The sequence below is a fragment of the Stegostoma tigrinum genome, chromosome 5, assembly GCF_030684315.1.
Source record: "Stegostoma tigrinum isolate sSteTig4 chromosome 5, sSteTig4.hap1, whole genome shotgun sequence".
Lineage (NCBI taxonomy): Eukaryota > Metazoa > Chordata > Chondrichthyes > Orectolobiformes > Stegostomatidae > Stegostoma > Stegostoma tigrinum.
In genome coordinates this window covers 78,363,636-78,379,884 of record NC_081358.1, presented here as the reverse complement: position 1 = coordinate 78,379,884, position 16,249 = coordinate 78,363,636, and the positions used below count along the sequence as shown (strand labels likewise).

At 38.8% G+C, this 16,249-nt stretch overlaps 1 protein-coding gene across 5 annotated transcripts in view; it reads right to left on the bottom strand.

Moving 5' to 3' along the window:
• The window catches only part of thoc1 (THO complex 1), a 57,608-nt gene extending 42,204 nt beyond the window's left edge, over window positions 1–15,404 (bottom strand). For all 5 annotated transcript variants that reach the window (XM_048529100.2, XM_048529101.2, XM_048529103.2 and 2 more), the window contains exons 1-5: window positions 15,340–15,404; window positions 9,576–9,649; window positions 9,400–9,460; window positions 9,072–9,138; window positions 4,547–4,665 (exon numbers count right to left, since the gene is read on the bottom strand). In XM_048529100.2, the coding sequence (XP_048385057.1) occupies window positions 4,547–4,665; window positions 9,072–9,138; window positions 9,400–9,460; window positions 9,576–9,649; window positions 15,340–15,387 (369 nt within the window). In that variant the 5' untranslated portion in view covers window positions 15,388–15,404. The remainder of the gene's footprint in view (window positions 1–4,546; window positions 4,666–9,071; window positions 9,139–9,399; window positions 9,461–9,575; window positions 9,650–15,339) is intronic.
• Window positions 15,405–16,249: the final 845 nt, after the last annotated feature.

The following is a 16,249-nucleotide window of genomic DNA, read 5'->3' as shown; positions in this document are numbered from 1 at the left end:
CAAACTTAACTGGACCTAACATCCGAATACCATGAAGTGAGCTGCGGGACTTAGGCGCAGTAGGCACTTGGCTGTTCAAGCTGGCTCCACAATTTACCAGGGTCATGGCTGATTGTCTCATCTTTACTTTTCCGTCTGCCCCCATACCACTTGGCTCCAAGACTACATGAGCCGGACATTGTATACTAAATCACCTTGGGGCTTCCCAGGCCTATCCACCCGCAACAAGGCAAAAAAAAAATCAAAAGTATATTCAAATACTTTTTACAGGTCTCCATGAATGCAGCTCCAATGACACTTGAACAGTCCATGATAATACAACACAGTTGATTGCTCCTGTACCCACCACCTTTGTGCACTCCTTCCACCACCAATACAATGCAGCTGCATCGTGTAGCATCTACCAGATACACTGCAAGAATTTACTATTGCCTTGACATCTTCTGTCACACCTGTGATCTTGAGGGCATCGCAGCAGGCACACAGCAACACAATCACTTGCATATTTCCATCCATCCATACATTATCCGAACTACAGTTTTGTTCCTGTCCATTGCCGTGCCAAAATCCGAGTACTTCAAACCTAACAAAACTGCAGACATACCTCCACCATACCAACTGAAGCAGGGTAAGAAGGCGCCTCATCACCAATTTCTCAATGGCAACTAGTAAGGAATAATAAATGTTGACCTTGCCAGTGACATATATTTTAATAATAATGCATTTTAAAAGCAACTTAGTTTCCTTTTCTTTATACTGCAGCAATTTTGCTAATATAATTGAAAACAGTTGTAGAAATTAAAGGCTGACCAAGTACGAAAACAGCATCTGGTTGAAAACTATGAAAAATATAACTTTCTCATTGGTAATGAGAGACAATTACGGAATTTAAAAATTCAATCAGCATTTGATTTCTCCCCAAGACTAAGACTAAAAAAATTATAAGTTCAAAATTAGTTACACAAAGCTTTTAGAAATGGTATTCAGGCATAAAGCTGCCACTGCTTGGACAAGTGCAGATCAATTAGGTTAAACTAAAACAAACTTGTTAAAGGCAAACTACATTCAAACAAACTAATTTGAGATTTTTGTTGAAAAGTGCTTGATGACGATATTGTGGATGATGTGCTGAAGGTGTTAGAGGCGAGCACGATAACATCATTAAAGCCGCATCTAGACAAATATATGAATGGGCAGGGAGCAGAAGGATACAGATCCTTGGAAAATAGGCGACAGGTTTAGATAAAAGATCTGGATCGACACAGGCTTGGAGAGCCAAAGGGCCTGTTCTTGTGCTGTAATTTTCTTTACTCTTTGTACAGGCATCCAACAGGCATTTATTGAAGTGCCACAAAAGAGAGACACCAGCAAAATTGAAGCCCATGGAATAAATAGAAAATAACAATAAGGATAAAAAGTTGCTGGGTGGCGGGTTGTGAATGATTGTTTTTCAGACTGATTACTGTGATGAGCGCAAGGCAAAAAACTTCAACAATATGCCTGCTTATTTCTTCAGCAATACTCAAGCCCTGTTCTACCAATTAACTATTTGACGTATATTAATGACTCAGACTTGGACATGCATGCTACAATTTCAAAATGTGCAGGGTCACAAAACTCAGAAGCATTGTCCTCAAAGATAGTAACAGACTTCCAGAACAGACAAGCAGGCAGATTGATGAATAGGCATATGGCAAATTAAATTTAATGCAAAAATGTGTGAAGTTACATATTTTGGAATAAATAAAGAGGTGAGCCACAACAAATTAACGGGCACAATTCTGAAACGGGTGCAGGGATAGAGCGGCGTGGGATATGTAACCAAAAAAATTGGCAAAGTTGGCAGGGCAGGTTTGGAAAGCAGTGAAAGCACAGAAGCCATGGACAGCTGTTATGAAACACCAAATAAAAACCAAAGGAACTGCAGATGCTATAAATCAGGAACAAAAACAAAGTTGCTGGGAAAACTCAGAAGGCCTGGCAGCATTTGTGAAGGAAAAAACAGTTAACGTTTCGGGTCTAGTGACCACTGGACCCAAAACGTTAACTCTGTTTTTTTCCTTCACAGGTGCTGCCAGACCTGCTGAGCTTTTCCAGCAACTTTGTTTTTGTTCCGCATTATGAAACTCTGCTTGGCTCATTTGAAGCGCTGCGTCCAATTATGGGCACATCCATTATGAAAAAGAGCCAGGGCATCAGAGAGGGAGTAAAACGGATGTACAATATAGTTTCTGAGGTGCTAATTACATCAGTAGAATGGAACAGTTGGGGCTGTCCACCAAAGGAAGAGAAGATTGCAGAGGACATTTGATATAAGTGATCAAAATTATTAAGGTTTAGACAGCTATATATAGAGAAATGTAGCCATTATGGAGAATGGTCAACAACAATGGACAGTAATTTAAGGTGGCAAAAGGATCAGCTGCAACGTGTGGGAAAATTTTTCTTAAAATGTAGATCTGGAAGCACTACCTGAGATTGCAGTAGGGATAAATAAAATCAGGACTTTTAACAATAACCTTGTTAAACACAAGAAGGGTTACAGAGCCTCCAGTTCTACTACAGCCTAATCTTCAATAGGGCCAAAATCAGTACCTTTGTACATTTTTAATACTACTTTGCTATGGCCCCAATTTAGATTTAGTGGTTCATTTGCTTCCCATGAAGCTTGATTTTAACCAATGTTACAGCTATTTCTGCTTAACAAATGCAATATAACTAGATTGTTAAGAGCATTGATGGTATATTTTTTTCTACATTTTGCATTTCGATAAAAATTTTTGATTCTTGAATGCAGAACCAAATATTCCAAACTGAAGGAAGTCTCTCAACATTATAATAAATATCATACAAATGACAAATATTCCCCAATGGTTCCGTGAAGCAGCAAGAAAATATACTTTCTATTACGCTATCTAGTCATACATAAATTACTCAACTTCAGCAAAAATTGAGGGGTTGGTATAAATTAATTTAATACTAACTCTGGTTAAAAGCAGTCAGCATTCTCAAAAAAAAATCCACCTGTTTCATATTGTAAAAGTGTACATATGGGCAGCTGAGAATTAAACCGAACTTGGAATCCAAAATCCTGCAACACTTATCTAGGCACACATGTAAAGAAAGGCAAACTTGTTAAGGTACCCATGGAAATGTAACCAACATGAGCTACAATTATGTGAGGAAAATGCAGAGGCAGTGAGATGTCTGTGACGTGATCTTTTACTTTCAGTAGTAGATTATTTTGATTGATAATTAGAGAGGCTTCAGTACCTTATTACCAACACACTATATTTTTAACAATATTTCCTCCATCATCTTTATAGATACTTACTCTCTTGTTGGCCAGGGGCTGCAAACATATCGAGCCAGCAAGCATGTGAATAAAGTTACTAGAGTCCCAGCTACTGGCTTGGGTTGGCCTGAACCAGATCAGCTCTAAGGATGACATAAGGTGCAAGTCTTTGTTTGGAGGAAGAATAATGAGGTAATCCTAAAGGTATCCTTGGAGTGAGCCTACAGTGGAAAAAACACTGGCTCTCTGACGAGTTACCATCAAGAACAAGACATCACAGTTCAGGAAGACAAGGAAAAAAAGATAAAAATGAAGGATTTCAGTGTGTCACCAGCAAAAACTTCAGACAGCAACCTTCGCAAAGTCTTGGACCCCACAATTAAAAGTGTGAAGAGGGCCCTGAGACCTGAAGAAATCACCCGGCCAGCATGAGCTTCTATTTTCGGGTATTAGCCTTTTTTTGTTGACTGTTCAGGGAATGTCATTAGAAAACTTAAATGGCTGCGTGCTTGGATTTTAGCCTTGTATGAATTGCACGCATGCTGCACAGCTTTTCCTAAACAAATGGTGCGAATTGTATGTCAGTTTTAACTAAACAAATAGTTCATGCTTAATTGAATCATAGAATCCCTACTGTGTGAAAACATGCCCTTCGGCTCAACAAGTCCACGCCAACCCTCAGAGCATCCCACCTAGACCCATCCTCCTACTAACCACCTAATCTACACAACCCTGAACACTGTGGGCAATTTAGCATGACCAATCCACCTAGCCTGCATATCTTTAGATTGTGGGGAGAAACCAGAGCACCCTGGGACAAAAAGTGCAAACTCCATACAGACAGTCGGTTGAGGGTGGAATCGAACCTGGGTCGCTGGCGCTGTGAGGCACCAGCGCTAACCTCTGTGCCACCATGCCACCCTACAAAACTGACTCCTGTCTTCTTTGTGCCGAGCCAATAACTGTTGTCAAGGGCACTAACCGGGCAACACCAATATCAGCCAAGCCACTGCAGCAAGCAATCTACTCTCTGGGCTTTACTGATCTGAATTTGAAAGAACTGCAGGGTGTGTTTCATTGGTGTTACTTGACTAGATTCCCAATGAACCAACAATATTATTTCAATTTTATTTTTAATTGTTAAACATGATCAATAAATTAACATAAGGAAACGTGAATAAAAATAAAAGAGTCAAATTATTTTGTCTGAATTTTTTTGACAATCTATTTTTCCTCAAGTGACTTACTTACAGATTTCCAAGTTCCTACATTTTTCTCAACAAAAGTAAATATTCTATCACACTGGTCCAGAGGAAGGCAATCAAGCACATCACCAAGCAGTAGAAAGGGTGTTGTTGCAGAACAGATACCTGGACAAGCACAAAATAAGCAATCAAGTTATTACAGCTTAACATGTTTGTTTGTTTAAAAGAAAGAATGCTATCGAGCTCTTGTGTGGAATATACTTTCACTAATAGATTAAAACATTTGCTATGAGTATTTAATTTGCTTGAAGAGGGAATCAAAATTTTACAATTCTATATACCATCAGATCAAAGTCTGTAAACGAAGGTTTCGTAATGGGGAACAATTAAGGCTATAGATAGTTTATCAGTAACATCAGTAGTTCTTCTGATCACTGAATTAAAACACAGTTGTGGTTATAATTAACCTATGGAACTAGTCATACACATTTTGGTAACAATTCTATACGATTAGTTAATTTAGAAATATTTGGTGGAGAGTTATGAATTTTAAACAGTGAGAGAGTAAGAAACTCTGGTATTCAGAGATCCCTCAGAGTTATTGTTAACTTTCTCGTATTATTTTAGTACAACACAGAGTAAATAATTAGGAAAGTAAATGGCATGTTAGTCTTTGTACTAAACAAATTGACATACAAGAGAAAATAAGTCTTTTTTGTAATTATCCAGTGCCTTAATGAGGCGCCATCTGAAGTGCTGTGCAATTTCAGTTCCTTTACCTAAGAAAGGATAGGCTTGCCTGAAGGGTCCGGGATTGATTTCTGGGACAAGAAATATTAGAAGTATGAGATTTAACAGTTTTCAGAAAATAGGTGAAGTTTGAATTTCTCTTTAAAAGTTATTCGTTTCCAAAGAGATTGTAAAACAACTGGATGCTGTTTGTGTGATTTCAAATCCACAGGCTGAGAAAGTTTTGCTAAAAGTTTAAACAAATAAGATTTCACAGCAACTTTTGCTTTATGTGTTGAAAGGTTAAGAATGGCTATATCTATTACTTCAGCTTTCCTCAACAAGACAGCATTTGACTCTGTACCTTACAACAAATAACAAAGGTTAATTCAAAACAAGACGCAGATATTGTATACATAGAGTGTCAAGGAGAAACTACAAAACAGAAACAGTTGAGGTCTTAGCTCAACATTTACACCTAGGGAAAGAAAACAATAATCCAGTTAAAACGCATATTAAATTGGTTGAGACAGCGGCAAATGTGGCCGTTTAAAATGGAAGGAGGAATTAGTAAATCTGAACTCAAAAAGGAAGCAAAAGAGAAAGAAAAGGAAAGAATGGAACAGCAAACCTGAATTAAAGTCCCAGACATTATGAGAAAAGGCGGCTTTAAATTTGAGAGAAAAGAATCAGAAAGTTTGAATTGGGCAGACAAAGGCTTTTATTGCATGAACAGGGAAATAACAGAGATTTGATGATTCAGGTTTAACTTTTATATGTTCATTCTCAGACCAGGCCAGCACTGAATGCCTATTCCTAAATTCTCCTCTGAAGGTGGTGGTGATGAGCTGCCCTCTTGAATCACTGCAGTCCTTGACACGGATTCTGCCACAGTATTGTTAGGAAGGAGTTCCAGGTTATCAACTCAACAACAGTAAAAGAGTGGTGATATAATTCCAAGTCAGGATGGTATGCAGCTTGGAGAACCTGGTGACACTCCATGCAACTCCTTCCCATATCCTTAAGAGGTAACAGATGTTGTGTGTTTGGAAACTGCTTTGGATGGAGCTTTGTGGCAATGCATCTTGCAGACAGTATACATTGCTGCCCTTTATATTAGTTATGGAAGGAATGAATAGTAAGGTGGTGGATGTGATGGCAATCAAGTGGGCTGCTTTGTCTTGAAAACGGGTGAAGCTTCGAGTTCTGTTGGAGTTGCACATAGCCAGACAGGTGGAGGTTATTCCATCATACTACAGACTTTCATCTTGAAGACAGTGGACAATATTGGGGAGACAGGAGATGTGTTGTTAGGTGCAGATTTCCTCATCCCAGGATTGCTTTTGTAGCCAACTACCTGGTTGGTGCAGAGATAATGGGAACTGCAGATGCTGGAGAATTCCAAGATAATAAAACGTGAGGCTGGATGAACACAGCAGGCCAAGCAGCATCTCAGGAGCACAAAAGCTGACGTTTCGGGCCTAGACCCTTCATCAGAGAGGGGGATGGGGTGAGGGAACTGGAATAAATAGGAAGAGAGGGGGAGGCGGACCGAAGATGGAGAGTTCAAGGCCGAAGAGATTACAAGAGAGTTGCAATGGGAGAGAGATTCCCTGAGGTTGGTCCGGAGGGAGGAGGGTAACTTCTTCAGGTTAGGCATCCCTGGAAGAGGCTTCGCAGGAGGTTAAAATAGTATCAGAGATAATGGGAACTGCAGATGCTGGAGAATTCCAAGATAATAAAATGTGAGGCTGGATGAACACAGCAGGCCAAGCAGCATCTCAGGAGCACAAAAGCTGACGTTTCGGGCCTGGACCCTTCATCAGAGAGGGGGATGGGGAGAGGGAACTGGAATAAATAGGGAGAGAGGGGGAGGCGGACCATTGCAACTCTCTTGTAATCTCTTCGGCCTTGAAGTCTCCATCTTCGGTCCGCCTCCCCCTCTCTCCCTATTTATTCCAGTTCCCTCTCCCCATCCCCCTCTCTGATGAAGGGTCCAGGCCCGAAACGTCAGCTTTTGTGCTCCTGAGATGCTGCTTGGCCTGCTGTGTTCATCCTGCCTCACATTTTATTACCTGGTTGGTCCAGTTCAGTTTTTGTTCAATGGTAATCCAGCAGGATTGTACCATTGAAGGTCAAAAGGAAACAGTTAGATTCTGTCTTGTTCAAAATGACCGTTGATTTGCACTTGTATGGCACATACTACTTCAGTATCTGACAATTGCAAATAGTGCTGAATATCATGTAACTATTAGCAAACATTGCAACTTCTCATCTTTTGATGGAGGGAGAGTGGAACTTTGGGGGGAAATCCTACAATTAACCATGGCAAAGATGAGTCAGATCTTTTGTGATACATATTTAAAGATCGTGTAAGACTGGATGATCCACGAAATGAATTAAAGCTCGACACCCCCAATGATAAGCGAAGTCCTAAGAATCAGCAAACAACATGCTGATGCTGGGAAGTGAGCAGCATTCTAATACAAAACGTCTTCTGCAGTTTTCAGCTGCTCATGTTCCAAAATTGGAGGGACTCTTCAGCAGTCAGCAATGAACAAACAGTGAAGAAGAAACATGCAGATTGTGCAAAGTTATCAATGGATTGACCAGATGGATAGAAAAATGGCAAATGGAATTCATTCCAGTGAATTATTTTCTTTGGATCAGAGATAATGGAGGAGAAATATAAATTAAGTCTATAAAATTAAGAGGGCACTAGATTACCTAAGTAAAAAGGATCCATTTCTTTTAGTGAAGATGTAACAAATTGGGGCATTAATGTACAGTAATTGATAGAAGGATGAGACAGGAATTGAGGAAAAGGTTTTTCACTGGGTGGACGTGCCGGGGTTTTCCACTGCCAGTAAAGGCTGTTAATGCATTTGATAAAATTTGATAAATGTTACACTTTTTAAAAAAATGCTTGAACATGCACAAGAAGGCCGTAATCTGCAAGGTTAGGGAAAATTGAAAACACTGACACCCAATATGTAGGTGCTGACAGCTAGGCCAACATTTATTGCCAATCCCTAGTTAACCCTGAAACGATGATAGTGAGCAGCCTTCTTGAACTACTGCAGTCTACGCGCTGTTGGCCCACCCATAATTTTGGTCGTGATGGAGTTTCAGGATTTCGATCCAGGAATGGCAAGATATAGTTCAAAGTCAAGATTGTGAGCCCTTTGATGGGGAACCTGGAGGTGGTGGTATTCCCGTACATCAGCTGCCCCGTCCCCCTACATGGAAGTGATCATGAGTTTGGAAGGTCCATGACTGTGTAAGGAGCCTTGGTGAATTTCTGCAGTGCAACTACTACTGCTAAGTGTTGGTGATGGAGGGAGTGGATATTTGTCTATGTGGTGCCAGTCAGGTGGACTGCTTTGGTCTGGATGGTGTCAAGCTTCTTTATTGTTGATGGAGCTGCATTCCTCCAAACAAATGGAGAGTATTCCTCACGCGACTGAGTTGTGCCTTGTGTCCTAAGACTGAGATGAAATTGTTTATGAACTTTTGAATGTTCTACTCCAGTGAATATACACACTTTTTACTGAATATACTGACAACAGAGATTGGTCCATTTCTGGACAGAACAGAATCTGTAATATTGGATGATGGAAAAAACTCCAAACAGAGTTGAAAGGTGGAGCAAGTTCAAAGGGTGGCGTTGTTCGCTCCTGCTTTTATTTTACAACATTTTACTTTTGTGTGGAATAAATTGGCAATTTCACATAATGGCACATAATCTATACTTGCTTAAATGCAAATATCTTGATATCAGACACTGTTCAAGACTGAATAAAGTAGTCTCATTTGAGACAAAATTTTGATTACACTCTTACCTTCTGTGACTCCATTAATGCTGAGAGAGATTATAGCCAAGAAATCTTCACATTCTACTTGTTCTAACTAGAAAGAAGAACATGAACAAAAAGTTAGTAAAACCTGCTCAACGGCAGCAGACAACTTCCAATCCAGTTTATAGCTCAAAGGGGAAAAATACCGTCCTTTTCAACCTGCATATCACGAACACTAATACACATATGTCTGTATCAGATAAACGTACCATATAACATCTACAAATGTATGTATTTCCATCAATCATTATCATATATAACACCTAAAAGTAGCTTATACTGTCATATGAAACACAATTCCATTGAGACTCACAATTTTTTCTTCCAGAACACCTCTGAATGCTTGATCCAATGTTGTTTTCTTTTCTGTTTCACTGTATGGAAACAAAGGAAACCTATAAACAAACATTCCACTCTTTGACGGTCACAAAAGCCAGATTTGTTCAATGACAAGCTCTGAGTGTGCAATAAAAATAATAATTCACTCACCCCCCACTCAATTGGCTGAAGATGAGAATTAATGGCTTGACATTCTTGATGTTCAAAGCTTCTTTTGTATAAATCTAGTAAAACAATTAAGAAAAAAATTGTGGCAATGTTCTTAAAATCAAGCATGAAATTAATGTATAAGTGCTGCTGTGCTTACTCGATCAAAAGTTAATTTACTGACGGTGTGAATAAGTCTCTTATAACAGCTAAAACAAATTCTATTCAACTGACAATTTCCACCTATCTGAAGCTTAAACTAACATGTAATGCAGAACGTGGCACAGTAGTCAGTGAAATGCATTCAATATTAAGTAATCAGTCCATAGTTCAACTGTTTATGACAAACTACAGGCAAATAGATATAGAAGATCAACTGGTAATATATGAACACTTCTTCTGCAGTATTTACCTATGTTCTGCATGGCAACATTTTAAATGTCTACTCTGTTTAATTATTCATCTCAATAGTCTTGCCAGTTAGTCATGTCCAATGTTTAATGTAAAAATTTTGCAATAGGATTTGAGCCAACAGAAAATTAATTTTGATGTCTGGATAACTATTTCACAATAAAAATTAGCACATAACATGCAAATAAGATCAATAGCACCTTTCAAAAAATGCATATCTCATTGCTGTATGTCACAACTGGATTCTAAGTTTGCCTGCAACATTTCACACAACTGGTGACGAGACAAGGGCAATGCTTCGAACATCCAGGGTAAATGTTGGGAGGGTTCTAAATGTCATTCTTAAAGTGCTCACTAGTGATGTTATGTTAATACGACAGAAGTGCTGGGATGTTCCAGGGATTACTGTTGGTACTATAACTGTTTAAGTTAGATCAGAGATTTGGGTTTAGAACCACATGGCTTTTGCAGATGACATCAAGTCAGACTGGAATCAAAGAAAACAGCTCAGAAACTAAGTTGTGAGCTGAACAAGGTTTCTAAGTGGACAGAGCAACGGTAAGTTAAATTTAATATAGAGAAGCATAAATTATTGCGCACAGAAAAGAAAAAAAGACAAGTATTCCATGAATAGTATTATTATGGTTGCAGATGCATGCTAACATTCAATGGACTACAGAAGCAGTAAAAAAAAATTAATAGATTATGTTAACATAATCTGAACAATATAACACATGTCAAAGTAAGTGAAGATCAATGGTACAGTTGTTCGGTCAGACCTTGAATCATACATCCAAACTCTAGTGACTGAGATATGGGGAAAATATTCAAGGCAGTGATGCAAAAAGCCACAAGGTTGGTCTCAACATCAAGGCAAGTGCCCAGGGTGCATTGCACTACATAGAATAGCAAAGAAACAAGCCATTCTGTTGACATCATCTATGTCATTTATACTCCACACAGGATTCATCCTATTCCACTTCAGATCTAAACCTTAGTGCATATCTAGTCTCTTTTTCCTCATGATCCCTGATATTTTCAAAAGGAAATTGACAAACTGTTTACCTCAACCACTTCTGGCGGTAGTGAGTTACATTTTCATCACCGAGTAATGAAATCCCTGCTTATTTAGCTGTTGAATTTGTGAGCAATAATCTCAGCAGCCCAAGTAATGGATTCTCCCAAGTCAGATTCTAACTGTGCACGTGGATGAGTTTTGAGTGGATCAAAATTTCACCCTTCACTTTATTCAAGCCAGCCCACAGCTTCTAAGGGCTTCTTAATCTTATCTTTCCTAAAAAGCAAAAGGCATCAATTTTACAATCTTTCCTCATCTCCTCAGTCTAAGTCAGCGCTTGTAAATAATTCTTGTCTTTTTTCTTAGGTATCTACATTGTTTTTATTTCACAGAGATGAAAACTGCCCAAAGTACTCGAAATGAGGTCTGAGCATTCTACACAGGTTTAACATAACTTCAACATTGCAGAATCACAAAATTGTTTAGGTACAAGAGGCAGCCATTTGCCAATCACCTCTTCTGTGACCTGGTGCCAATCTCCCGTCTTTTCTCCATATCCCTGTACACCATCTATATCTAAATAATCATGTAGTACTCCCATGAATGCCTCAATTTAAGTACTACCACCACACTTCTAGGCAGTACAATCCGGAGCCTAAATGCGCACTGTGTGAAAAAGATTTTCTAATATACCCTTGCTTCGTTTGCACATCACCTAAAATCTATGCCATCTTGTTCTTTTTTCTTTTACAAGTCAGAACAGCTTCTTCCTACCTACTTTCTAAATCCCACTCATGATTTTCAAAACCTTTGACACCTCCCAGTTCTTTGATTTATTCTTTCACCAACTTTAATCTATTTTCATAACTGAAATTTCTTATTCCTGGAACCATCCTTGTGAATTGCTTCAGCACTGTCTCCAATGCATTCACAAATTTCCTAAAATATGGCACCCACAACTGCACACAGTCCCGCAACTGAGTTTGAGCAAATGTGTTGTACACTAAAACTAATTCAATTCAATTCAATATCACCCCTTTGCTCTTGTATTCTATGTGCTTACTAGTTAAGTCAAGAACACCATGTGTTTTATTAACCATTCTCTCCACTTGAACTGTCGTCTTCAATGATCTGTGCACATATGCATAGACCCCTTTAGAATTATAACTCCTATTTTACATTGTCTTTTAACGTTCTGCTGACCAAAGTGCATCACCACATTCTTCCCAACAACCAATCTCACCTGCTGCATTCTACTAACTTGTCAAAGTCCTTTTGGAGTTCCACACTGTTCTGTCGGTTGATAATTCCTCCAACCTGCAAACTCTGAAATTGTCTTGTATACACACCCAAACTATATCAAGAAAGGGATTCCCTAATACTGATGCCAATAGAACTCCTTTAGAAACTTTCCTCCAGTCTGAAACATATCTACTGACAATTAAGAGGTAACAAGGTGTGGAGCTGAACACATCAGGCCAAGCAGCATCAGAGGAGCAGGAAAGCTGACATTTCGGGCCTAGACCATTTATCTGTTTCCTCACATTCAGTCAATTTTGTATTCATTTTGCTTAACTGTCCCTTTTGTACCATGACCTACAACTTTTCTCACAAGTCTGTTGTGTAGGGCTATTCAAATACCTTTTGGATATCCATGTACAAACACACCAACAGTGTTACCTTAACTGATCCTTTCTTTTACCTCTTCAAAAAACTCCCAGCAAATTAGTTAAGCATGATTTCCCCTTGAGAAATCCAAATCCATGCTAACGTATCCTGACCTTTTTCTGTGATTAATAATTCTATCCCAAATAATTATTTCTAGATGTTTTCCTACCACTGAAATTAAACAAACTGGTCCTAATTGATGGGATTATCTTCACCACCCTTCACGAATAAAGCTGTAATATTTGTAATTCTCTAGCCTTCAGGCACTTTCTAAGTCCAAGAAATGCAACAGTCAGTGCCCCTACAGTTTGGACACCCTCATTTCCTTCAAAAAATGTCAACATATCTCATCTGGTCTGTATGCCTTATGAACTTTAAGTGCCCACAAGCTATCCAAACTTCCTTCTTCATTGATTTTTTAAAAACTCTTCCAGTGATCGAATTGCCTCCTCTGTCACCGTGACCTAAGCAGACCTCCTCTTTTGTAAAGTTAAATGAATGCTTTTCATTTGTCACATCTGCCATGCCCCTCTGCCCCCTGGCATTGATCTCTTTTTGGTCTCTGGTTGAAATTCTCCTTTAACCACTCTCTTACTGTTCACATTACAGACAAAATCAGTCTGTGTAATGTTGCAAATTGTTAGGCATAAAGAAAACACAATTAAAGAGTAAAACCTGGAAATAACAGATGTTGTACTGGAGATCCATTTTCTTTATACAGAAGCCAAAGTGGACCAGTATACATCAAGTTTTACTGGTTTTAAATGTTGCAAACTGTAACAAATACATCAGCAGGGCCGAAAAATACTGCTTTTGAATTGTGTAGCCCTGGAAACAGCTAAGCTTTAAAAGCAATTTTAAATACTTTTCTGGTCTGCAATGTTGCTTTTAGTGATTTGTTCACTTCTGTCAATAAACTTGGTTCTTCAATACCATTCAATTTATTTTCCAACATACGGATGATGTTTCTGTTTTCTTGACCTAAGGACATACACTGTGTATTTATCGACTGGTTTGTTGACAACTTAACTTCCCAGTCAACAAGTTCTCTAAAGTCTGTTTGGATTTTGTTGCATTCTTATTCATGCACAAAAGAACTGAAATATCCATTCAATACTTGCTATTTCTATCATTGCCACAGTTTATCTTGCTCACTGATTAGTGACCCAATCACGACATTATCCTTTGATATTTGTGTCGACAGAAGAAAGTATATAGTTCATATTCCTTACTAATTTCATTATACAATTTATCCTAGCTTTACTGAATTATTTTTACTTCTCTTCTAAATTTATCATATACCCTATTGTCATCTTCTCAGATAGTATTTTAGCACTTCTTACCTGTCTTGTACCTCTATCATGTCCCAGAAGTGGATATCTTGTTTTTAAATTTTAGTACAATTCATTTCTCATGATTTAATATCATTTGTAAATTTCCTGATTCTTTTTATCTTTGCTTTTAAAGATCTTTTCCCAGCTTAACTTTAGTTGTTCTGAATTTGCATTTTCTAGCCTATTATCTTAGTTTTTCCCCCCCAAAGTCTCTCCCAATTTAAATACCAAACACTACTATGTTGTAATTACAAACAAAAGAAAAATTGTTAGAAAAGTTGAGCAGGTTTGGCAGCATCTGTGGAAAGAAATCAGAGTTAACATTTCAGGTCAGTTGACCCTTCCTCAGAATTATGTTGCAATTAACCAACTAAGACACTCCAAAGCTCTCTGATCGCCTTTCTGCTCTGGTTCGTTAGCTACTACATGATCAGGTAGTGATTCTTACCTTGGACTTCCTGAATAAAGAAAAGGAGAGAAAGGATTCCTGTAAATACTGTAAAATCTCAATTCCCTTTCATACATGTAAGTCATCATTGGATAAGCATATGGATGTACATGGAATAGTGTAGGTTAGATGGGCTTCAGATCGGTATGACAGGTCGGCACAACATCGAGGGCCGAAGGGCCTGTACTGTGCTGTTATGTTCTATGTTACTTGGCCCAGCAAGTTTAGTCAAAGATAGTCTAAATATTTAACACTTATTTAATGCCTGCTATTCAGCTCATAATTATTTTCCCAATTCCTTTTAAGTGCCTGGTACTTTATCATGTAGTACAGACAGGTTAACAGGTCCCTTGTCTTTTAAGGCATATCTTTCTGATACAAAGAATTTTCCATTCACTGATAACCCTTGGAAGTTGTAGGCTTCAATCCAGCTCTAAAGACTTCAGCGTATAATCAAGTCTGGCAATTTTAATACAGTCAAGGCTATCTTTCAGGTTAGACTTCAAATAAACGACCCCATTAGATGGTACAATTTGAAAAACGGAGAGGTTTGCCTGATGATCTGATCAGAAATTAATTATCCTTCAACATCATTAATCAATACACGCCCCCTTCTTTTAAAAATCAGGAACCGAATATACGATAAATCAGTGAACATATCAGTTTAATTCGGCACACAAGTCGACCACACTGGGCGCGAATAATGCAGATTTTAACAAATTAGTGCCACGCCGCATTTCCAGACCGGTGCTGGATATCGCTTTTGACGGCCGATCACTCCCTCCCCAACAGTTTCATTTAGCGTGAACTACCTACACCATCTATTATAAAGCAACAAAGTAAAATAGCCGATTAGTATCGGACGCAAAACTACCAACAACTCCTTACACTGAATTTCTGTCGAGCCTCATTAAACTGGAACAAACCAGGAGACATGTTGACCGGAAGTCCCGAACGTGAAGCAAGCTGGGAAATAGAATCTGGGCACAACAGCGCCCCTTCCGTTAGAATGGATTATTGACTAAACATGACAGGTGGAAGATGGGAGGGAGCCCAATAATAGTGTGGGATATTATGCAAAACCGAATGTTATGGTATGCAAACATTATTTATTGATCAGGGTCGGGGAGGAGGTCAAATTCCAGGATAACAAGGCGTGGAGCTGGATGAACACAGTAGGCCAAGCAGCATCTTCGGCGGAGGAAAGCTGACGTTTCGGGACTAGACCCTTCAGAAGGGTGAGCTTTCCTCCGCCGAAGATGCTGCTTGGCCTACTGTGTTCATCCAGCTCCACACCTTGTTATCTCAGATTCTCCAGCATCTGCAGTTCCTATTATCTCTGATACAAATTCTAGGATTTGAGATAAAGAGATGAGGGGAAATACGAGGACCATTCATTAGGTAATGGCCAGGATCTCTCAGCAGGTCGTGCAAGCAGAGACAACAATTTCAGAAGGAAATTGTTTGGCCATGAGAAAGGTCAACTAAACTGCCCGACACAGAGTAGATATTAACTCAGTGGGCTCAATGACAACCTGAAATGGTTCCATAACAGTATGCATAACTCAATATTATAGTTTGCAATATCAAAAACCAGTAAAACTTGAAGCATACTTAGATGCCAAAAATGGATCTCCTGTATGTTTGTTTCCAAGTTTTATTGCTTATTTACGTTTTTTTTCTGTCTGGGAGGAAGCCCATCAGTCTGCAACTTTACACATTATTTTTAACTATACTGTTGCGCAGAGTCCAGCATCACAAAGAGCACAATATTATAGTTTGCATCATTATGAAGAAC